At 43.3% G+C, this 24,621-nt stretch overlaps 1 protein-coding gene across 2 annotated transcripts in view; it reads left to right on the plus strand.

Moving 5' to 3' along the window:
* The window catches only part of HK3 (hexokinase 3), a 296,343-nt gene that overhangs the window by 150,169 nt on the left and 121,553 nt on the right, over positions 1 to 24,621 (plus strand). For both annotated transcript variants that reach the window (XM_069244551.1, XM_069244552.1), the window contains 2 exons: positions 3,061 to 3,156; positions 5,311 to 5,410. In XM_069244551.1, coding sequence (XP_069100652.1) covers positions 3,061 to 3,156; positions 5,311 to 5,410 — 196 coding nt within the window. The remainder of the gene's footprint in view (positions 1 to 3,060; positions 3,157 to 5,310; positions 5,411 to 24,621) is intronic.

Below are 24,621 nucleotides of genomic sequence, written 5' to 3' on the forward strand. Positions count from 1 at the left end.
CCATGCCCTAGGTAATTATAACTTGCGCCCTCGCCATGCACTGCTAATTATCCCACAAATTACAGCACTCATGACATCTTTGATAACATCATTGATAATATTAATTTAATATTTGCAGTAAAATTTCTGACGAAAAAACTGCATGGCGGGGGTGCAAGTTGTAGTTACCTTAGGGCAGTAGTTATAGTTACGTGAGGTAACTCTAACTGGTGAATTTCTATGGTTTTGTACGTTTAAAATGTGAGACTAACTATAATTTTTTTAAGTGTGTATCTCTATATATATATATATATATATATATATATATATACACATATATATATGCTTCACGAAAAACCACGCTGCACTCCAGCAACGCCATATTTTCTTAAGTTCCAATACTTTATTTCATAGGCACAGCACACCACACAGACTAACGCGTTTCAACTTATCCAAGTATTGTTCACGTACATTAGTCCTTTTTCCATTGACCAATATATATGCCTCAGCCAATGTATTACCTATAGTGTGGCATTATGGGAATGGAAGTCCTTGATTAAGTTAAAATAAAAGCAATATTGTATGTTTATATTGAACGGAGGATAGTTACCAGGTATCAAAATTAATCTCAAAGCATTTCCTTCATTGGTCCAGTAACAGTGTGAATAAAGGAATATCAATTTAAACTAAACCTATCCTCGATTAGGAAATTGCAGCAATACTACCCTCGGTATTATATCACCATCCTGCTTGTTATACTCGTTCTCTTAGTGCATTTTGTATACTGCACTTGCACTCATCCTATACAACTTCGTGACTTCAAACCACATCACTCCAAAACACTTAAACAAACACCACCCGGAGGATCTTCAGTATTTGATACGTGATGCAACCATCCCCACTTTAACTTGCACAACCACATGCCTATTACTGACTTGCCAGAATCCATGTAGTAAACATAATACATACCACTGGAGAGTAGACTGAAAAAAGAGCCCTCCTGCATTTGTATCCAATAAAAAGCTATGAACGATCTGAGGGTAAAAGTAGGAATAAAAATTGACAGAGTGGATGAATCTGTCCTTCCTTAATCATTCTTCTTTTTAATTTTTTTTCAGAAATCTGTTTATTGTTTCTTTTTCAGCCACATCGTAACATTTGGACTTTTGCATCAACATTAGTACAGCAAATATTCATAATTGCCAGTCATGTTACGTGATTATACCAATGAAAAGCAGGTATCAAAACACACTAACTATTAACAATCAGAGCTCTGAATAGAATTCTCAAATGCGCTCTACTAAATCTTACATACAGCAGGATACACTCACACAGAGTGCGGATGATCCATGCAAAGAAAAGTTGGGTGTCTGGTACGACATGCAGGGCAATAGATGCCACAGTGCCCCCCTAGTCTTTACGCAAAGATCAATAAATTTTTACAGAATTGTTCATGTAAGTACTCGTCCTAGAGCAAGCAACAGATAACAATAATAACGATTTCAAACAATGGAGTACTATATCTTCAAATGGTTGACAGTTATATAAATGTGCCATTGTGCGTGCGGAAGCCCCTCTATGACTCATGTGCGCGCTAACATATGATGGGAACATGTTTAAGCACCAGATAACTGCTGCCTGTGTTGACCCCTTTTACACCTTTAAGACAAAAACACTGTGCGCTCTTATCTTTGGATTGGGCGCATTTCCATCACAATTACTAGTCTGATTCCTCCATACCTGAGCCTGCTCCTGGGCCCTGCAAATGCGCCTTCATCGAAATACACAGCGAAAACAGGTGAAGAATGCTGAAGGCACTCGCACATCAACACAGGCTTAACAAATGTCCATCAGTAGTAGTCTTCTTTTAAGCAACAGTTAGTAATGGGTGCCAGGCTAGCCATGCACCTGCCACCTCAGGTGTCAGAGGATCACACACTGAAAACAGTGAGTGGAAACCTATACAATGAGAACACAAAGGCCAGGGCACACCCAAAGTGAAATTTCGTATAGTCGATCCAAGTGGTGATTCAAAAATTGAGTCGAAGTCCGGCAAACAGGTGACACAGGATATTTATTGCAGGTGAGAACAAGTGGTCAGATTTCCAGTCAGATGACCAAATACAATATAAGTCCAAAGCAGCATCTCATCCATTGGTATATATGTTCATCTGTTTCACAGCCTTGACAAAGTCTTGAAGACGAAACACGTGTCAGCTGTTTTGCTGCTTTGGACTTATATTGTATTTGGTCATCTGACTGGAACTCTGACCACTTGTGCTCACCTGCAATAAATATCCTGGGTCACCTGTTTGCCGGACTTCAACTCAATTTTTGAATCACCACTTGGAACAACTATACGAGATTTTACTTTGGGTGTGCCCTGGCCTTTGTGTTCTCAAGTGCGCCATCATCATCTCCCTGCTATCTGACAATGGATACCTGCGTAACCCCAGTGCATCCTCCTGTCCCAATGCCACCCCCTCCGCACCTGCCCAGATCTCAAACGAACGCTTCCAAGCCAGTTCAGTTGGCACCTCTACAGACCTCCACCTACGAGTTATCAGCCTTCTAGCCGCTACCAGGCCCAGGTCCAAAAATCTTGCAGCAGCCTTGTGGCGCGTGCTCCTAGGGAAGAGGCCCAGCACACAGACCTCCCATGTGAACGGAATTGAACGTGTTGTGTACTCTGACAAGCAGCCTACTACTGCTCTCCAGTAACCGTGTAAGGAGGGACAGGACCATAACATGTGAATCATATTTGCATTAATGTGATGGCAACGGGGATCATTCTTCTTTTTAATGTTTCAGTTTACGTAGTAAGGAGCCTTACTCCTGCTTAAGCAAGCATGGTCTGAATATTAATATATGTATGTGATTATATTAGCAGCAAAGTCAATATCATGGTTAACGTCTGACAGGCAGGATGAATGTGCTTCTTCCTAGTTACATGTACTGCTTAGTGGATGCTGTGATGAATACATTGTGTTTCCTTGCCACAGGCCCTGGTGACCTTGTGCCTTGTTGATGGATCCTCATGCTAAGCCCTGCTAACCTGTCACTTTGCCTCTCACCCTGCAGAGTATGCTGATTTCCTGGACCAAAGGCTTCCAGTGCTCCGGGGTGGTGGGAGAGGATGTGGTGAAGATGCTACGGGATGCCATTCGCCGACGAGGGGTGAGCTTTGGCAAGGATGAGCAAGAGGTGGTAGTGACCAGCAGGACTTCGGGGATGAGGGCTCAACACGTGCTGGTATGCTGGGGTGTGAGGATTCTCAGGATAAAAGTGCGGCATTTAAGGTTATGTGGTACAGATGAACATAGGCTAGATATGTGGATGTGTAAGCGAGTAGTCACGTGCCACCATGGTACTGAGTCTGAGAACAGGTGGAGTTTGAAAATAAGAGGGCAGCATAACATGGTTTTTGAAGGGGGAGTAATATTGGCAGTTCCGATCAGTTAGGGTTATTTCTAGGGTTGAGGTTTGCGCCTTTTTTCAGGGTGCTGTGGTGGTCAGTGTTTACTTAGTAATACCCTGTGTGTGTATTTTCTTTACCACTGTTGTCCTCGGGCCACCAGTTTTATTCCATTCCATTTCAAGAACCAAGTTTCTCACTTTTCGGAGTTCAGTCTCCAGGGGTAGCAAAAACAAGCCGTCAAGGTTTACTCAAAGAGTTGGGACTGGTTAGTAACACAGGCAGTGCATGTCAAAGTAGATACAATTAAAACAACTTAGGATAATCCATTGCTATATCGTCTTCTAAAAAACAATAAGACTTGTATAGGAAGGTACGTAAACAAAGAACATTTAAAATGGCGAGAAAAAATGAAAATCAGAAAGCACCTTCTGGGGCCAACAAATGACCTAGTATTATACTATGGTGCTGCATACTGGTTAACGCAGTAGACATTAGAATAGTAGTTGTTGATGGGTTAGATTCTGAGGCTTGGGTCTCTGTCTGGTTTAGAGATGTGTTTAAGGTAAGGGTGAAGGTTGACATTGAGAATAGGGATTCGAGTTTAGAGTATGAGTTGATGTGGTTTGATTACAGTTTGATTGAGGATGACATTTAGTTGAGGAACAGGTTGAGACTGATGTCAGAGTTATTGTTTGGATTTTACTGGAATGAGAATGTGAATTAGAACTGATACTGGTGATGGCTTTAGGTTTAGGTTCGGAAATATTATTTTCTTTGCTATTCTGGACTGAAATATGGGTAAATTTAAAGTTTATTAGTACTAAAGTGCATATTGAGAATGTAATGAAAGGTAACCACCCACTTCTTCTAAGAAAGAGGGCGTAAGCTCACATATGAAGTTTGAGAATTAAAGGTTTTTGATGGCATTTCGAAAAGGGATGGAAATTGTTGGGAAAGAAGGGATAAAGTCAGGAGGAGTGGAGACCAAAGGCAAAGAATGGGAGTTTAGGTTACATTTGTGGTGTGGATTTAGGCTTGGCTATGAGGGTAAAAGTAACCTCAGAAGATCTTACAGAGCATAGGAATACATCTGTGTTCTATTCCTTTCTGTCACACACATTCTCCTCTTTCTCTCTCTCTGTTTACCATCTCACTTACACATAGTAGAGGAGGAGAATAGTGTCTCCTGCTCAGTCTTTCAATCCCTGGCTCAAAAAGTATCACCTTTTTCAGAGTCGTCTTAAGGATTTTTGGGGCCCTGGGCAAGACATGTTTTAGGCCCCCGTTCACAACATCTTCGAATTTTATCACCCACGTTTGTTCTAAATTGAGCACAAAAACAGTTACAATGTCTTTCCCAGGACCCCACAAATCATTAAGATGACCCTGGGCAGAGAGAAACAGAGGGAGAGGTAGGCAGAACAAAGAAGAGACGTTTAGATGTAGAAGTAGACAGAGGTGAGCTATAGAAAAACAAAGTTTACCGGCCTTGGAAGGTGGGGGCTGTTCACAATTGCCTTCTTTGCCCATGCCTTAAAATGTATTTATGTTTCCCTCTGTGCCCATTTGTCTCTATCTTTGTCCAGTCTCTCACTTTGTGTAACTCTCCCTCTCTCTCTTGATCTCTCCCTCTTTAGCTTTTTCTCTCTTCTTTTATTTCTCTTATTTTCTGATCCCCATTCCTTGCTCTTTATCCCACCCCTCATCTTATTGTCTCCTGTTTATCTTTCTTCCTTGCATTTCTTCCCTTTGCCTTGCTCTATCTCCTCTTTGCATCTTTCCACTACCTCACCAAGCCTGTGCTGGTGACTAGTCCCATTACTGAGTGCTGCCTTCTCCACAACCCCCTGTTTTTCAAATCCTACACCCTGAAGCCCTTAGCTGCCCCACTGACTTGTCTTCCTCTCCTCCAGGATTATGACATCAATGTCATTGCCATTGTGAACGACACTGTAGGCACCATGATGAGCTGCGGATACAGCGACCATAGCTGTGAAGTTGGACTCATAGTGGGTGAGTATTCCTGTCATTCAATCTCTGTGCTTTTCTGCTCGAACTTGAGCCATCTGAATTTTTTTTAATTCAACGAACTTGCACCGCTAATCGAGATTAAACTTCAAATTTGATATTAAAAAGCAAATAGCCAGATTTAGAGTTTAGTGGATGGGTACTGCATCACAAACGTGACAGATATTCTGTCTGCAACATTACTAGTTCATTAGGATACAATGGACTTGTAATAGGATGGACAAGATATCCATCACCTTTGTGATGCAGTACCTGTGCATCTAACTCTAAATCAGGCCCTAACTTTGTTGAAGATTATATTCAATGCTTGAAAAGCATGGGGAAGGTTTAGGTATTGAGGAATGCCATAACAAAGTGTTATTAGCACAATATTAGTGCAAGAACAGTTACACATTACCCAGTGTTTTCCATGAATTCTTTAACTGGTCTTAAAAACTTGGATATATCCCAGACCAAATGAAATTTGAGCAAGAATATTTTTCTGAGTTTTAATAGAAGTCATTAGTTTCACAAGAATACACTCCTTATCTTGCATTATAAAAAAGGATACTTGCAGATTATTTTTTACCATTTTTGAAGGAGATAGTCAATTTTAGGTCGCCAGGTTTGCTAAAGACATCTTAGGGACTTTCAGAAAGTTGATCTAGGAATGCCTTCTGCTTGTTGATTTCCACTGGCTTTGTGTTTTGTTACTGAAATTTTTTGACATTCTATTTGCTGGCTTCATTTGCTTTAGGCTCTACAGGTTCAGTTCACCCTTCCCGTTGCCTAAACCATGTTTACTGTAGTCTACTAGGAGTTTGCTTTCTGTAAATAGGCCTTTAATTCTTGTTTTTATCTTGTCACATTTTCTGTGCTTTCAAAGAAAGAGGTCAAATGTAAGGTTCTCTCTTCCAGGGAGCTTGGTGTTTATTTTTCTTTCTCTGGCTTCAAAGTGAGAAAACGTATGTGACATCCTTGCTAAGTACTCATGTAAGACGAGGAGGGATGCTCTTTTTTTCTAGCACACAACAAAAACAATGAAATGAACTCTTGTTTCAGAACATATCAATTAGTACAATGAAGCACATTTTATTTGTAATTCCGAAGTGTGGTGGAGGCAAATATTTGAATATGATTTAAACACATCAGTACACTAGTTAATTACATTTGCACGCATTTTCGTTTATGTGCAAGAAAACTGAATTTCGGTGCAAATGTATTGGTAATTTCAATTGAAATGTGTTTCTGTAATGGCAGTGCGCTACCACACGATGCATACTCTACACTATGCTATTCCACTCAATCTAACCCAATCAACCCAACCCCACTCCAATCTTCACCCCAGTCTACTGCACTCTACTCAAATCTACTCCACTCTACTCCTATCTACCCTAGTCCACCCCACTCCATTCCATTCCAACCTACCACACTCCAAGCCACCACAATCCACCTCACTCCAATGTACCTCAAACCAGCCCACTTCACTCCAATCTTCCTGAATCCACTCCAATGTACCCCACTCCAATCTACTCCAATCCAGTCTAGCTCACTGCATTCCAATTTACCCCACTACACTGCAATCTACCCAACTCCTCTCCACTTTATTGTACCCCACTCTACTCCAATCTACCCTACCCCCCACAACCTACCCCACTTCAATCTACCACAGTCTACCACACTCCAACGTACCACAACCTACCCCACCTCAATCTACCACACACTACTCTACTCCAATCTAAACCACTCCACCCCAATCCAACCCACTCCAATCTACCCCACCTCTCTCTACCCCAATCTACCCTATTCCAATCTACCCCACTCCAATCTACCCCATCTACTCCACTCCAATCTTCCCCACTCCTAACTACCCCAGTCCAATCATCCCTCTTTGATCTAGCCCACTCCAGTCTACCTCACTTCATTCAAATTTACCCTACTCTAATCCACCCTATCTACCCCGCTGTACTCCACCCTAATCTAGCCCACTCCACTCCACTCCAGTCTACCTCCCCACTCCACTCTGACCCAATCTGTCTCCCTCCACACCAGTCTATCCAGTTCCATACTGCCGAACTTCACTCCAATCTACCCCAATCTATCTGACTCCAATCTACCCAATCTACCCCACTCCACTCTAACCTAATATACCACACTCCATTCCACTCTACCCAATCTAATTCACTCCACTTCACTCTAATCTGCAACATGCCAATCAAATTTACCCCACTCCAGTGCAATCTAACCCATTCCATGCAAATCCACCCTAATCTAGTCTACCCTACTCCAATCCATCTGAAACTACCCAACTCCAGTCTACCCCCTCCAATCTGCCCCACTCCAATCAACCCCGCTGCAGTCTATCCCACTCTGATATACCCCACTCCACCTCAATCTCCCCCACTGCAAACTATCCCACTCCTATCTATCTAACTCCAGTCTATTCCACTTCACTCCAATCTACTGCACCATAAGCCACACAATCTACCCTACTCCAGTCTACCACACTCCAGTCTAATCTACCCTATCCTACCCTACTCCAATCTACTCCTCTCCACTCCGTTCTACCCCACTCCAGTCTAACCCACTCCACTGTATCCCACTCCAGTCTACCCCACTCCAATCTACCTCAATCCACTGCACTCCACTCTTCCTCAATCTACCCCACTCTGCTCTACTCTATCCCAATATGTCACTCCACTCACCCTGAGCTATCCCACTCCAATCTTTCCCACTCCAGTCTACTCAACTGCAACCTACCCCACTCCATTCAATCCCCTCCACCCCAATCTACTCCATTCTACCCCAATCTACTCCAATTCAATCTACCCCACTCCCCACTCCAAACCACCACACTCTAATCTACTTCAGTATACCCCACTCCAATCTACTCCACACCACTTCAATTTACCCCGCCCCCTTAGTCTATCATACTTCACTCCACCACACTCCACTTTACTCAAATCTAACCCACTCCACATCACTCCAATCTACCCAACTACAATCTACCATAGTCCACTCAAATCTACCCACTCCACTCCAGTCCAACCCACTCCAACCTAGTCCACCCCACTCCAATCTACCAATCTACCCCACCCCTCCCCACCTAAATCTACCCTACTCCACTCTACTGTACTCCAATCAACTGCAACCCAGTCTACCACACCCCAGTCTACGCCACTCCAGTCTACTCCACTCCAAACTACTCTACCCTATTTTGCTCACCTTCACCCACCCAACCTCACTCTGCTTCAATCTACCCCACCCCACTCTACTCTGCTCCAATCTACCTGACTCCAGTCTACCCCACTCCACTCCAATCTACCCCACTCCACACTATCCCACTCCAGTAATCCCTCTTCAATCTTCCCCACTCCAGTCTCCCTCACTCCACTCCACTCCAATCTATCCTGTTCTAATCCACCCAATCTACCCCACTCCACCCTAATCCACCTCACTACACTCCACTGTTCCCTAATCTATCTCACTCCACTCTAGTCTCGAAATCACTCCTATCTATCCAACCACACTCCACTCTAAACTACCCCACTGGACTCTACCCCAATCTCCAATCTACCCCACTCAACTCTCTCCCAATCTACCACACTCCATTCTACTGTACCCAGTGTACCCCACTCCACTCAATACTACCACATGCCACTCAAATCCAACCCACTTCACCCAAATCCACCCCACTCCATCCCACTCCAGTCTACCATATCCCACTCCACTACTCCAATCTACCCAATCTAACCCGCCCCACTCCCATCTACCCTAATTTGCACAATTCCAGTCTACTTCACTCCACTCCACTCCAGTCTACCCAACCCCATCCCAATCTACCCCACACCACTCTACCCACCTCCATTCCAACCTACTCCATTCAAATCCACCCAACCCACTCCAATCTTCTGCAATCTACCCAATCCTATTCATCTATCCCACTCCAGTCTTCCCCACTCCACCCTAATCTATCTCACTCCACTCCTATCTACCCCACTCCACTCCAGTCTATCCCACTCTACTCTACCCCACTTCACTCCAATCTACCCCACTCCACTCTATTCTTCTCCACTCCAATCTACCCCAGTCCACGGTGCTCCAGTCTTTCCCAATCTATCCCACTCCATTCCAACCTACCCCAATATATCCCAGCCCAATCTACCCAATTCCACTTCAATCTAAACCACTCCACCCCAATCTACCCCACTCCACCCCAATTCAATCTACCCCACTCCAGTCTACCATGCTAATCTTTCCACATCCCCTACTCCAATCCACCCCACTCCATTCTTCTCCACTCCATTCTACCCCCACTCCACTCTACGCAAGTCTACCCTACTCCACTCTAACTCCAATCTATCCTATTCCACTCTACCCCAGTCTACCACTCTCCAGTCTACCACATGCCATCCTACTCCCCGCCACTAACTTTTAGTTTACTGAACAGCAGTGACACTGTTGTACAGCATAGCTAAAATACAATCACATAGGAGACCTCTTGACTTTCACAATGCTTGTTAGTATTTGCAAGGCAGACTTTCAGAGACTGTAGCTAGGCCCTACATAACATAAAAAGAAATAGAAACTAAGAGTCTGGATTGGGGGGGGAGTCAAATCTGCTAAACACGTGGGTCCTTCATCTCATATACAGGTGGTGGAACTGCTAGTATTCTGACGGTGGGGCTTCAGCTAGTTCTGCTGTGGGAAACAATTGACGCAGTGGCCTATCACGGCTGCTGGGCCAGAGTCGGGTAAACCCCACCCTGAATAGAGCCGGACTTCAACCACTGACTTTTCCTTCCATAACCACCATGCAAGGCATGGAGGCTCCATGCTGGAAAAGAGGAAAATGACCATGCTGTGGTTCAGGGACATTTTATTGTTAGGCAAAGAGAAACATTTGCTTTGGTGATTACTTTCTGCAGAACAGGAGCATGTGCAGTGGGCTGACACTACTTGGCAGCCTGACAGGCATTCACTTTTTTCTAACAGTGCCTCCACCAAGCAGGTAGGATCTCTTAATGCAGCGGACAATCCTCTGCCACCTGACGGAGACCAGAACCGTTGCCGAACTGACGGTCTAGCTGGCCACCAGTCCAACTAGACTCCAGATCAACACTAGATGTGCCCATTAGTCTGAGATTGAGATTATGAGGAAAACATTTTTCAGTACATTTTAATATGATAATGTAGTAGTAAAGTCACTTTTTAAGTGACTGATTTATGTCTGACAAGCCCTATGTCTCTTGTGACATGACTGAACTGAACTTTACCAAGCTTTCTATGTGAGAATAAAATAACTTTTGAATTCTAAATTACAATTTCAGAGATGCTAAGGGCCTGATTACAAGTGGGCCGGTTAATTCCGACCTGTGCATAAACCCATGTTTACTTCATTAAATTCTCGCAGGTTAAGCCTGCCGAAATTGAACGGGGGAAATTTTTACAGTATTTATTGTACCATGCAGATTTTGGTGTGTCAAACACCAAAATCTGCATGTTATTCCCCACAAGCTTGTAATAGGAGCTATTTACCGCACCTGATAAATAACGTACTCTGTGATATCGTTATTTATCACTTGTGCTAAACAGCGCTTACACTCATAATCAGGGCCTAAGGACCATATGTACTAAACACCCATTGTAAACTACTTCTCGCAATTTATGACCAGTATTTTTGCGAACTGTGTGATATTTTACAAATTGTTTGTAAATTACTGAATGTACTGGGTTGCAATTCGACCTACTTAATGAATACTACTGAGGTAGGTTGCTAAAAGCAACTCACTATGGTTTTCTGCCATCACAGGGGTGGTGGTCTCCTGGGGTCTGTTGGGGTTGTCTGGTGGGATCAGTAGATTGCTATGTCTGTGATTGCTTTTAAAAAAACAATTTTTTTTTTTATATACACCCCACTTTCCTTAAAGGAAAATTGGATGGATTTCATTAAAAAAATAAAAAATTTAACAAATATTTTTTAAGACTAACAATGTTTTTGTCAATATACACAAAAGGGAAAGGGGCCCTTCCGGACCGCTTCCCATTTGGGAATAGTTACCACCAGTGGCGTAGCATGGGTTGTCAGCACCCGGGGCAAGGCAAGTAATTTGCGCCCCCTAACCCGGGGCAAGGCAAGTAATTTGCGCCCCCTAACCCGTGGATTTTAGCACTCGAGTCTCTTCCAAGATGTTGTGCCCGGTGCGGCCGGCCCCCCCTGCACCCCCCACGCTACGCCACTGGTTACCACTACTTTTGTGTATTTGGTAAAATAATAGTGATTTGGAAATCATTTTGGCATGAGTGCAACAGCCTCTTAGAAAAACAAACTTTTCAGTTTCCACCATGTTAAACATTGCTCTTTCATGAAAGTATTAAAATCCATGGTTGGATCTCAAATTTTGAGCAGGTATCATGGCTGCATTTTCTAAGTGATTGTAGACTCTCTCCACCGGTTAAGAGAAATAATTCTCCATTCTCATGTCTAAGCACATGTATTCAGTTCTGCTTACATTAAATACATAAACCATTAGAGAAATCTGGCTTTGGAACCCCTTTTTCTTCACGTTGTTTCCCGCACTGATGGTTCTAACTAGGCGTTTCCAATCCCTCCAACCTATTAAACCCTGGCAAATACAGAAATATGAGTTTATGTCCCAACATTTTATGTGCGTAGTTTAAATTACAATGGTATTAAATGCAGAATTTGGGGATTTTTTTAGTTATACTTGTTACGTGAAACATGCTGCTAGTGATATCAATTTATCGCACATGCACGGGAATAATGTCAGTAACTGTTCTTGGCGGTGGTTTAGTTTTCGCATTTATTCTAAGTGCAAAATGTGTCCTGATGTCAAAAATTGACACAACTCATTTTACGCTGGAAAATAGCATGACATCATGGCTTTGCATTTCATTTAATTATGCGTAATTTCACCGAAATTTCACTCAAGTATGCAATTACAAATTATGGGAATTTCGCACTTCCCTAGTGCAAAGATCGCTTCCCCGATTAATGGGGCTGGCTGCCCATTTCTGTCTGAGTGGAGGAAGTCGTCTTTGCAATCCAGCAAGCACTTTTCAGCTGACAGCTATTTGTTCATTTTCCATTATTTTAAAGGTCGTACTGTCCGATACATAAAAGCTAAACTTAGGTCACGTATTTTATAAAGATCTCTTGGAGATTGTGCACCCCTTCTAGCCATGAGGAGAAAGAACGTTCATTTCAATGGCAGGACTTGGCTCACATTTTCAGTTCTGCCAAGTTTACCATATTGCATCTGCTGATGTACATAAAACTGATTTTGTGATCATTAAGGAGGACACACAACTAATTTCCCTAAATGGGGTTGGTAGACGTTTTTTACCAGAACGGTGAAAGTCTTTTTTGGAATAGTGTCACCAAATTTTAGGGATCAAAAGTATATACCTCCTTCGTTTTCACCATGTTAAGTGTATTACTTCTGCGAATGTAGAACAACAGATTTGCAATCCCAGATTTGTGTGGTTGGTTGCACAGATGAGTTTCTAAAGTAGTGCTGGCCGACCCATCCATGTGCAAAGAGGGATTCATTGCTCCACTTCTGCCAGATTCTAGGCACACACTGGCATTTATTCCAGTTGTTCCTTTCTAAATCCAGCTGTTAAATGGATAAATCTGGTTTTACGTAGGTCTGTAGCTGGGAGTATATGTTTTGAGGGTGCATGGCACCCCTGTATCAGAACAACATCAAAGAGAAAAAAGATATAAGTGCAGCGTTGAAAGGCGCCACTGAGTAGATTTATTTTGCTTGTAGGAATGTTTGTGGGAAAAGGGCTGTAATATGTGGTTAATCTTTAATAAACACAGCGCATTTTCTACTTCATTTATATTGATTAAGGTACTATTTTCCTCTCAGTAATGTTTGGAAAAGTGTCTGGCAGATGCTGTCATTTGAAGCACCTAGTTCAAATATAACACTTATTTACACACAAAAAGTGAAATGCCACAAGGGTGGATTAGGGGTGTCTTGTGGATTCTCAGTTTGCCTTTCTGACGTTGTCCAAAATGCTGCGTAATTCCGAAAGAGCCCCCACCCCATTACTTAAATTAGGCATATCTGTAATGGGTGATTTTACACATATGAATACAACTCAACCCCTGTACCATTTACAATGTCCATTTCCTTTCCCCGCTGTAAAATATGGATTTCTTTAAGCCTAACCTCAAAAGCAGTGCAGTTCTGATACAGCACGTCATATTAGTGGCGCTCCCGCAATAAAAAATTCTTCCCAAAGTTCTATCCTGGTGATGTAACCATAAAAAGACGGAGTTTCTTCTGCTTAGGGCTTCTCCATCTTTAAGGTGGGAAAAACTATCGTCCAGCTTCTTCTCCACCTCCCCTGCCCCTCCTACCTGGTGGCTAGGAATTTGGGAGTTGGATTAGGTGGCCAGCTGCTCTTTCAAGCTCAAGGGTGGGATCATGTGTGGCATATGAAGGCCCTTAAGGACATTTTGTTTTCTTCTTGCACTGCACGCTAGGAAAACGGCGACTCATGCACTGATTACTTCAAGATTGGACTACGCAAATGTGACGTATATGGGCTTACTCACATCACTGATTAGCCGTTTTCAGATGGTACAAAATGCAGCCTCTAATCTGTTGATAAAACGTCCTTGTTTGCAATCATATTTCCCTTCACCCCATCGCCCTTCAATCAGCAAAATAACCATATTCAAGAACCTGCCTGGTGCTTGTGCACCAGACCTTTTATGGTTCTGTCCACATTACCTCACAGGGAGGTTCATTCATAGCCTTCCTCCGAGGGCCTTACGCTCTTCTGACAGCCCAGCAGCAGAAAGGCCTAAATTGAAACTGATTAGTTAAGGAGGCACTTCCTTCTCTTCCATGGCTGTGCAAACTTGGAATCGCCCGCCGTCAAAATGTGCAGTATCGGAAGCCATTCTGGTTACAGCAAATCCCTCAAGACTTGGCACTTTAGGCGGCATTGTTGCGTTTCCCGGTCTCAAGTTGTTTTGATCCAGGACACCCATAGGAGTAGCTGTGCACGGTATGAATCCTATCATTCATTTATTCTTCAAGCTGTATCTCTTCTAGCACTGAATCAAACATCTTTATTTTTGTAATGCCTTCCTCTTAAGATATCAAATTGAAAAGTATTGGCTGTTCTCTGTTCCAGTCAAAACCTCGCTCAGGGTTTCCAAAAGTCTGGCATGTAGGTTGTCTGCTAAATATTTGTCTATAATCAGCCTACCCACTAGACAGGGTCTTTGTATATTGGCGACCACGTGGCTGCCACTAGATCAGTTCTATGTAAAAAATGTATCAATTTGTCCCTTGCCTTCCTCAACCGGCTTCAAGCTGGTCATGTGTGAGCTGCTCTCCTCCCCCAGCTCAACCAACCATTATTTTTTTCTCCATCAGCGTGAGGCATACAGAAAAGGCATCCAGGGGAATCATGGAGAAAATAAAGGGGTCTTCCTGTGGCACCTTCCCTTGTGGATCTTTTGGGTCTGGAAAGAGCCAAGTGCCTCAGCCCCTTCCTCTATTCCCACTTTTAATTAGTCCATCTGGTCACTGCCTTTGCACTGTTTCACATCCTCTGAAATTCTCCCACAGCACTCTTCTTGAACAACCACTCACCATGGACCTCTAGTGGTTGCACAGTGCCTTTTACAAACCTTCGAGGGACAGAGAGGGCTTTCGGTTCAACACACAGCCTCCCTTTATGAACTAAATAAAAAAATGTGCATTGTTCTGTAACAGTGATGGGAAACCAGCCTATATTATGGTCCTGGGCCCGTTCTGGTCATCAAAGACAGCTCTTGTACGGAGCACAAGCCCTCACCCACCAATGGTGCTTCATCGTCAAGCTTTGCTCCTCATTGAGCCAACGCTGCAATGCCCAATGGGACCCTAGAGAGGGCACTTAGCTGAAGATCTTTTAGTATTGCCTGTAGGAACATCAGTTTAGGTGAGCTATGAATCTTAACAAGTGTAGAGTGGTATTGTACTGTTAAAAGTTACTGGAGGCCTCCTATATACTAGTTTTATTCATGGTGTCTTTGTCAAGGATTAAAGCCATAATGTAGATCCCATCACAACTGTGGTTCCTCAATCATTTTAACAGCAGTCAACATGTTTCATGCCTATTCTGTCCTAAGTGAATCAATGGCATTTCATCAGGACCTGCTTACAACCTAATCTACCCAAGTAGGCACTGGTAGGGCTGTGAGTGAAAATGTGCTGTATAATGTGTAAACAATTATTCTGTACAAACGTTCACCCTAAGTATGAATTTATTACTTATTGCACCATTTTAATGACCCTATCATGAGGTAATGGGACAAATCTTTGACTACCCACTGGTAATTTAACCTTTGCGTAGTTTTCTGCCTTTTGCCTACCTGTCACTGCCTTCCCAAACTCCCATGTACATAGGATAAGCAACCAGAGGCTTGACGAGCAAGTGTCTACACCTGGCTCACACACCCATATTTAGACATTGGTGTTGCAGTTTGATATAATACATTGCACATTGCTGTTTGGTGAACATTCAGACTTTGATGTTTAAGCTGTTTCCAGCTCAGCAGAACACAAGACCCAGGGTAGATGAGTCTTTATTCCACCTTTCCCTCCACCATCAGGAAAGTTTTCTGTCCAAAAACTATCAACAAAATTCTTGGTCTAACATCTGATGTTGGGCTTACCAACATAGCTGTTAGAAATGGGGTCTCTAGTTGGCAGTGGTTTGCACCCTGTCCAAGTAGGGACCCTCACTCTAGTCAGAGTAAGGGAGCCACAGAGCTAAGATAACTCCTGCTCATCCTCTTGGTAGCTTGACACCAGCAGTCAGGCTTATCTCAGAGGTGTGTAAAGTATTGATACCCACACACAGTCATACAGTGAAAACACTACAAAAGGACTCCAAACCAGATTAGAAAAATATGTAATATTTATCTGAATACAAATACAAAACAACAAAAATCCAACATACGCATTTAACAATATCACTTTTTAAAGGTTTCAGTGAGTCTTAATCCATAGGAATCAATGGTTGTATCTTTTCAGCACAAAATACCTGTGATGCGTCAAAAACAAAGACGATTCGGGCCACAGGGGAGGTGAGGTGCTTAAAAGCAAAGCGATGCGTTGGTGCCTTACTGCGCAGGGGAGGTGATGGGTTGATTCTTTCCTTGCAGGAGAGACAATGCGTCAGTTCCTTACTGCAGGGGAGGTAATGTGGCAATTCCTTCCTCACAGGAAAGGCAATGCGTTGATTTCAGGGCACACAGCCTCGGTTCCTTACTGCAGTGCGGGGTCGATGAGAAATTGACACCCCGGGGATGATGCATGGAAAATCCAGACGTGCTGTCTTGATGGAGCTGCGGGGAAACAGGCGCTGCATCAATTCTACAGCCACGAGATTGGCGCTGTGTCGATTCTCCAGCCACAGGACAGACACTGTGTCAGTTTTTCTACTGAGGTGCGTCGTTGCATGGATTTTCCTCTTCAGGTCATCAGCTTACACTTTTCAAGGGACCAGGGACTGTAATTGGTACCACTTGGCAAGTCAGGACTCTCAACAGAAGAGCCCAGACACTGGCAAGTGAAGTCTTTGATGTCCCTGAGACTTCTTAACAGGAGGCAAGCTCAGTTCAAGCCCTTGGAAAAACTTGGAAGGCAGGATGTAGAAAGCAAAGTTCAGTCCTTTCACTCTCAGGACAGAAGCAGCAGGCCAGCACATCAGAGCTACAGGCAGAGTGGCAGTCCCTCCTACGGCATCCAGCTCTTCTTCCTAGCAGAATGCCCTCAGTCAAGAAGTGCTCTAACTTTGTGGGGTCAGAGGTCCAGTACTTATACCAATTCCTGGGTAAATTTCAAAGAAAAGTCTTTGTAGTGCACAAGACCCTGCCTTTCCTGCCCCCCCCCAGACACACTCCAAGGGGTTGAAGACTGCTTTGTGTAAGGATAGGCACAGCCCTATTCAGGTGCAAGTGTTAGCTTCTCCCACCACTCTAGGCTAGGAAGACCTATCAGGATATGCACGGCACACCTAAGCTCCCTTTGTTGGATTGTCTAGTGTGAATTCACAAACAGCCCAAAGTTTGGGGCTAGCAAGTGGGTGCACTTCCCAGGTCAAAATGGCCATTTAAAACTGCACACACAGACACTGCAATGTCAGGCCTAAGACATGTTTGCGGGGATACTCATGTGGGTGGCGCAACCAGTGTTGTAGGCCCACTAGTAGCATTTGATTTACAGAAATCAAGTAGGCCAATCATGCATAAACCAATCCCCAGTACAATTTAGACAGAGAGCACTTGCACTTTAGAACTAGTCAGCAGTGGTAAAATGCCCAGAATCTTAAATCCTGCAAAAACGAACTTCAGCATAGGATCAAAACAGGAGGTCAGAAGCCAAAAAGTTTGGGGACAACCCTACAAAAATGGCTATTTCCAACAATAGCTAACATTGAACAAGAGAAAGACGCGTGCATCTTCCTATTTTGATGCCTAAAAAGATACTTCACCTTATCCCATGAAGCCAGCCCTCTATTGTGATGGTTCCCATATAAACCTTCCTTAGATACTGCACCAGTCTGTGGATGGGCCTGTAGAACCCAAATTATATGTTCTCAAGCTTCATGTGACCCACAACACTTCAGTAAGAGTGGCTGTGAGATGGAAAAGAGTAGATCCCATGTTGGCTAGTTCCACTGGATTCTAGTACCGCAGAGGTATGTTTTTATAACACACTGTCCGATTCACAAAACACAGCTAAGAGATCCCACCTTGTATCTTATCCAGTATCATGAGATATAAGAGATACCCTAATGCTAAGCTCCTGTGGTCTCCAAATACAAGAGCCTACTTTTAGACTATAAAATTGCTCAAAGAGTTTTGCTATACTGTAAAGACACACATCTTTATCTAACAGTGGTCCCAATTAATGGTGACCGTTGTCTAGGGGAGATTTAGATTGTGTGGAGAACAATATAGCAATAAACACTAATTTACTCACTCTTTTCCCAGGGCCAACATTAATGTCACTGCCTGACATGTTTGCAAATGTCACAACCATCTGAAATGTTCCAGGAAGTATGTCAACACATTCTGGCACATTTCTGGGCATTAACTTACAAACATGATTTAAGGATCAGCACAATATATAGGATTTAATACGGGAGGCACAGTAGGGGTCGTGTACAATCTCTAGTTTCTTAGCCCAGTCAGAACAATGGACACTTTTAGAACCTGAGTACAAGTTGACATCTAATACCTTACAAACAGAAGTGTGATAATTAAAAACACCCTCAAAGTTTTTTCTTGACTGATTTCTACAGCCCAAAAATTTCAAAATGGTTCTCTAAAAATATTTTTTTTCAATATCGATTCATGTCAGTAGTTCATCAGTAGTTAATTAGAATATAAATGTACAACATCTATCAAGGCAAAACGCGATGTTGAAAACAAATGGAGAGCACAATGTCCGCCATAATTCAAATGTGTACATTCTTACATTTCATGTTAATTTCTCTGTTAGGCTTTTAAATGAAACTTGTAAGGCATCACATGCTAATTTCTATGCAACTAATGTATTAGTAACATTTGATCTCTATCAGAAGCAAGGCAGGAAGTGTGACAGGTTTGGGACCTTCTGTTGGGAGCCCACTACTCTGCACACCTTTCAGGTCTCAACTTCTCTCCAGACCAAACGCCAGTCAGTGACATTAGCAGAGTGTACTGTGTCACCAGCTTCCACACTCAGAAATGATCCTCTGTGTACACTAGCGCCAACATCCATCTTATGACACTCCCAGATGAGGATCACATATCTGAGGTGAATGCATCCTAGATATTTGACTAATTAACTGGGGACCTGGAGGAACCAATTCTCAGGTCACAAATTGAAGGGGTTATATTGTAGTTCCCACACAATCTTCACAGGTAGAAGACATCAGTGATGTACACAAAGTGAAATTTTTATGCACACAGTTTGGAAGACCACAGTCCCTGCCTTTTGCACTGCATACACGTGTCTCATACAGGCATCATAATCTGACACTCTTTACCTCTGCAGTGGAATAGAGCGGTTTCCTCCCTCTGCTTTGGAGATATCCTGCTTGGCAAACAGCGCTTGCATTTCTATCTAATCTGCATCACTCACATACACAAACCTGTCACTTTACACAAATAGTGGAAGCAGCTGCTGTACACTGCTTGAGGACTGGCATCTGAAGCCTAGAAATATGATTTATATAAGATAACAAGGAATATGTCCACAATATACCTACCGGTCCATTGATCCCTGTTCATTTGATGACCCTGTGGTACAAGACATTTCTTGATTACCTTTTAATTTTATTTTTACATGTTTCTGTTACTATTATTCAGTTTTTAAGTTAGTAGTAGAAAAGAAAAAGACCGGTGATTTAAGTCATAAAAGGATACAAATTATTTATTTAGAGGGCCCCACACTCATTAAAGAGCAAGTTTATGTCCAAAAAAAGCAAAGGAACATGAAAAACCCTTGGGTCCTTATCACTGAGCAGGTCTATCCTTCTCCAGCAAACATTCTTATAAAGTAGTCATGCCAGGGAGTGACAATTAAGAAGCCTCATCTCTAGATGGAACTAGTCTTGGGTGGAGGTGCCTAATCTCAAGGGTGGAGGTACTGAACCTCATGGTGGAGAGTGGTGGTGCGTGGTCCCAGGGTGCGCCTGGTCTCGGTAGGTGAAGATGTATAATCTTAATAGGCCGGTGATGCCTGGCTTCAGGGAATGGGTGGTTCTGCTCTTTGAGGCATGGCAGCACTCTGACAAAATTCTGGATGTAGACTTACACACATGATTTAAGGATCAGCACAATGTATAGGATTTAATAAGATAGGCACAGTAGGGGTCGGGTACAATCTCTAGTTTCTTAGCCCAACCAAAACAATGGACACTCTTAGAACATGAGTACAGGTTCAAGGTTGACTTCTAATCCCTGTGCAAACAGAAGTGTGATAATTATCACACCCTCAACGTTTTGTCTTGACTGATTTCTACAGGACAAAAATGTCAAAATGTATTAGGTAAAACAAGCAGTGCTGCTTGCCATGCCTATTTGCAAGTTGAAAATTCGGAGTAGGAGGCTTTTACCATGCATAGTAAATACCTTAATAGGTTTGGTAAATACTTCACTCTTTGCCGCACATTCTGTAATCAGGATCCACCCTTTCTTCCAGCAGAAGCGTTGATAATTTAAAATCTTCCTTATCAGGATACTCTGTAATTCTCACCCTCGAAGTCTACATATACGGTTTCTTAAACCCTCTGTAGAATTCAGATTGTAGTGTTAAACTCTCTGTCTGCAGCATAATTTAATCCTTACCCTCTGTCGTCAGTTTACCCTCTACTATTAGAAAGTTTCCTCAGCAAGGTATAAAAACATTTATAGTCTCATTATTAACCTGGTCAGTGAATTTGGGGCAATTCTCTAATCTGGGTGCATGTAATCCTGGCCATGTCAACAGCAGGGTCGACTCACAGAGTAGTTTCCTCCTTCAGCAGGAACCATGTGAACATGGCTCCTCTCAGGAGGGTACACATGTTGTTGAGCCTTTGGCCGTTTCTACATCTACTCACTAGGCTGCGGGCCAACAATGCACATGCTCTGTCTAGACTGTTCAACCAGCAGTGATATTTGTCAGAAATGTTATCTAGGGAAAGACTGAACTGCAAATGTTTGCTTCAACAAACATCCATAACTTTTAGCATATTTAAGTATATGATGGAGGCATATTGCACACCTTTGACGCATTGAGAGATGCGCACACTGTAGCAGATAGAACATTTCTTACATAAAACGCAATATCACACCAAATAAGGAAACAGTGGCTTATCAAGGGTGTAGTTCAGAAGACACATATTGTGATAGATACGATGCTGAAAATTAGCAAGAAAAGCAAAACGATTTTGACTCAACTGAATGCAGCAGTGCTAGGCGAGATAGGTGTGCCATGACAAACACTGAAAGACAGATGGGCAGAGAATCTCTGATCCGGAGTGGGGGAAGATAGTTGGATACCCCAAACTGGACATCCGCATTGCTGGATACAGACTTATACAGTCAACTGTGATACGCTACACCTTTCTGACTTTGCACAGGATATACCAATGAGTTTTGATAGCTGTCCCAGATTAACTGCATATGTTTTGGGGGTGCACTGATATCTCAAAGCACTGTCAAAACAACCATAAGAGAAGTGGAAGAGGTGTCAGATAAAGTAGTGCGATGGAAAATAAATTTGCTAAAATGCTGGGAGGTGGATCTGGATCTTGAACGAAAGGTTATGAGCCCAAGCTGCTCACTGAGACCTACTTTTGCAAACATTAAAACAAACGGATGATGACAGCCCACCCTGATTGATTCTCCCTTCCACTGTTACATGCTGCCCAGCCTACTAATTACACTAATGATATTGATTGTAAATGAAAAATGATCACAAGTATGGCTATAGTTTTCTCCCCTTTATTCCACACCCACTTCTTTTTAGATCGAAGCCTACCAGACAGTGCAGCTGTCTGGTTTGCTAAAGACATTTTGGGGACATTCAAAAGCTACCCTGGGAATGCATTCGGCCCATTCCTTACCATTGGCTTTGTTATTTGTAACTCACAGTTGCCTACTTTCAATTTGCTGGCTTTATTTGTTTTAGGCAGTCGAGCGTGAGTTAGTCCATTCCGCAGGGCGTAGCATGTTTACAGATCTCCTTGTATTCTTGCATGAGTATTTGCTTTCTGTAAACAAATATTTATATTTTGTTCTTATCTTGACACATTTGCTGTGCATTCAAAGAGAGAGGTAAAATGTCAGACTCAGTCTTCCGATTGAGCTTGGTGTACTTTTCTTTCTCTGACTTCCATGTGAGAGGGTTTATGTAATAACCCTGTTGGGTATCCATGTGAGATGAAAGGATGTTATTTTTTTTCTACCACACATCAAAATGTAAATGTCTATAAAGGACTGTGCAAACATATAAGAATTTGCAAAGCACAAAATATTTTTTTAAATGTTGAAGTGTGCAGGAAACAAATATTTTAAAACGATCAAAGCAAATCAATAAACCTGGTGATGCCATTTCCCCACATTATTATTTGTGTGGTTTACAGTTTTATCAGTAAAACTGTATGCTTGTGCAAATGTAATGGCCATTTCAATAAAAAATGTGTTGCCTGTAATGGCAGTGCGCTATCACACCCTGCATACTCCACTCTTCGCAACTTCACTCTATGAATCTCTATTATACTCTAAGACAGTCCATTCTATAACACTCCAGGAAACATTATGACACTTTACTCCTCTCTCTGCTATGATACTCCATTCTACACACCTCCACTCCAAGTCACTTTACATCAATCCATGTAACTCTGCTCTACTCTGCTTATACCACTCTACTCTACTGTATGCCACTCAACCCCACTCCACTGTATGCACTCTATGCCACTCCACTCTACTCCACTCCACGGCACTCCACTACATTACATTCTACTCCATTCCACTCTACACCACTTCACTCTACTACACTCCTCTCTACAAGACCCACTCCACAAAACTCAACAATAGGGAACTCTACGGCACTCTATGACACTCAATTGCACTTTACTCCATGCCACTCCTCTCCATTCTATGCCACTCCACTCTATGCCACTCCACTCAGCAGTACACCACTCTATGACACTTTACTCAGCTTCATGCTACAACACTCTGTTCTCCTCCACACAAAACAACACTCTACTCAGCTCTACACCACTCCATGCCACCACTCTCTATGGTCTCCATTCTATGACCCTCCACTCTACAACCCTCATTGGCACTCTCCTCCACTCTTTAACACTCTACTCTAGGATACTTCACTCTATGACAATCAACTCCATTCTACGCCACTCTTCTCTGTGACACACTATGACACTTTACTCCACTTCACACTACGCCACTCCACTTTATGACACTTTACTCTACTCTATGCCACTGTACGACACTCCACTCCATTCTGCTTCATGTCCCTCCAGACTATGGCCTTCTACTCTATGACACAACACTCACCTCCACTCTACTTCACTCTAAGCCACTCCACACTACTCTACTCCACTCTATGCCATTCTGTGCCACTCCACTGCACGATACTATATGACCCGCCACTCGATGACCCTCCACAATACTCTATGACCATCCATTACACTATACTCTATGACACTCCTCTCTACGCCACTCCACTCTATGCCAATCCACCCTATCCCACTTCACTCTACGCCACACCACTATATGACACTCCACTCTATGGTACTCTACTCCACTCTCCCCCATGTCACTCCACTTTACACCACTCTTCTTTACTCCACTCTATGCCACTCCACTCTACGATACTATGCTCCACCCTGTGACACTCTACTCCATGCTATGACACTCTACTTCACTCTAAAGCACTTTACTGCACTCTACAAGACTTTTCTCCACTCCATGCTCTGCCATTTTATGTCTGTCCACAACAATCTACTCCATTCTACAACACACTACTCCACGCTATGCCACGACACACTATGGTCCTCTACTCCACTCTAGGCCTCCCACTCCACACCCCTCCACTTGATGCCCCTCAACTCTATGGCTCTCAGTTTTATGCTCCTCCATTCTTTGCCACTGTACATCACTCCATTCTACACCACTCCACTCTACTCTACTCCACAAACCTTCGCTCTAATCCATGGCACTCCACTCTACGACACTCCACTCTATGACACTCCACTCTCCAAATGTCTATGGCACTCTACAACACTCCACTCTAATCCACTCTACAACACTGTATGCTACCACTCTACAACACTATGGCGGTCATTGCCGCCCGCCAGGCGGGAACCGCCATTTGGTCGCTACGCGGTCAAAAGACCACTGCCGGCAATTCAACCTTCCCGCTGGGCCGGCGGGCGCTAACCATGTTAGCGCCCGCCGGCCCAGCGGGAAGGAGGCCTGCAACACAGAAGCCGGCTCCGAATGGAGCCGGCGGTGTTGCGGGCGTGCGAAGGGTGCAGTTGCACCCGTCGTGCTTTTCACTGTCTGCTAAGCAGACAGTGAAAAGCTTCATGGGGCCCTGTTAGTGGGCCCCTGCACTGCCCATGCCAGTGGCATGGGCAGTGCAGGGGCCTCCAGGGGCCCCAGGACACCCGTTCCC

Source organism: Pleurodeles waltl, chromosome 7 (assembly GCF_031143425.1).
Source record: "Pleurodeles waltl isolate 20211129_DDA chromosome 7, aPleWal1.hap1.20221129, whole genome shotgun sequence".
NCBI classification, from domain to species: domain Eukaryota; kingdom Metazoa; phylum Chordata; class Amphibia; order Caudata; family Salamandridae; genus Pleurodeles; species Pleurodeles waltl.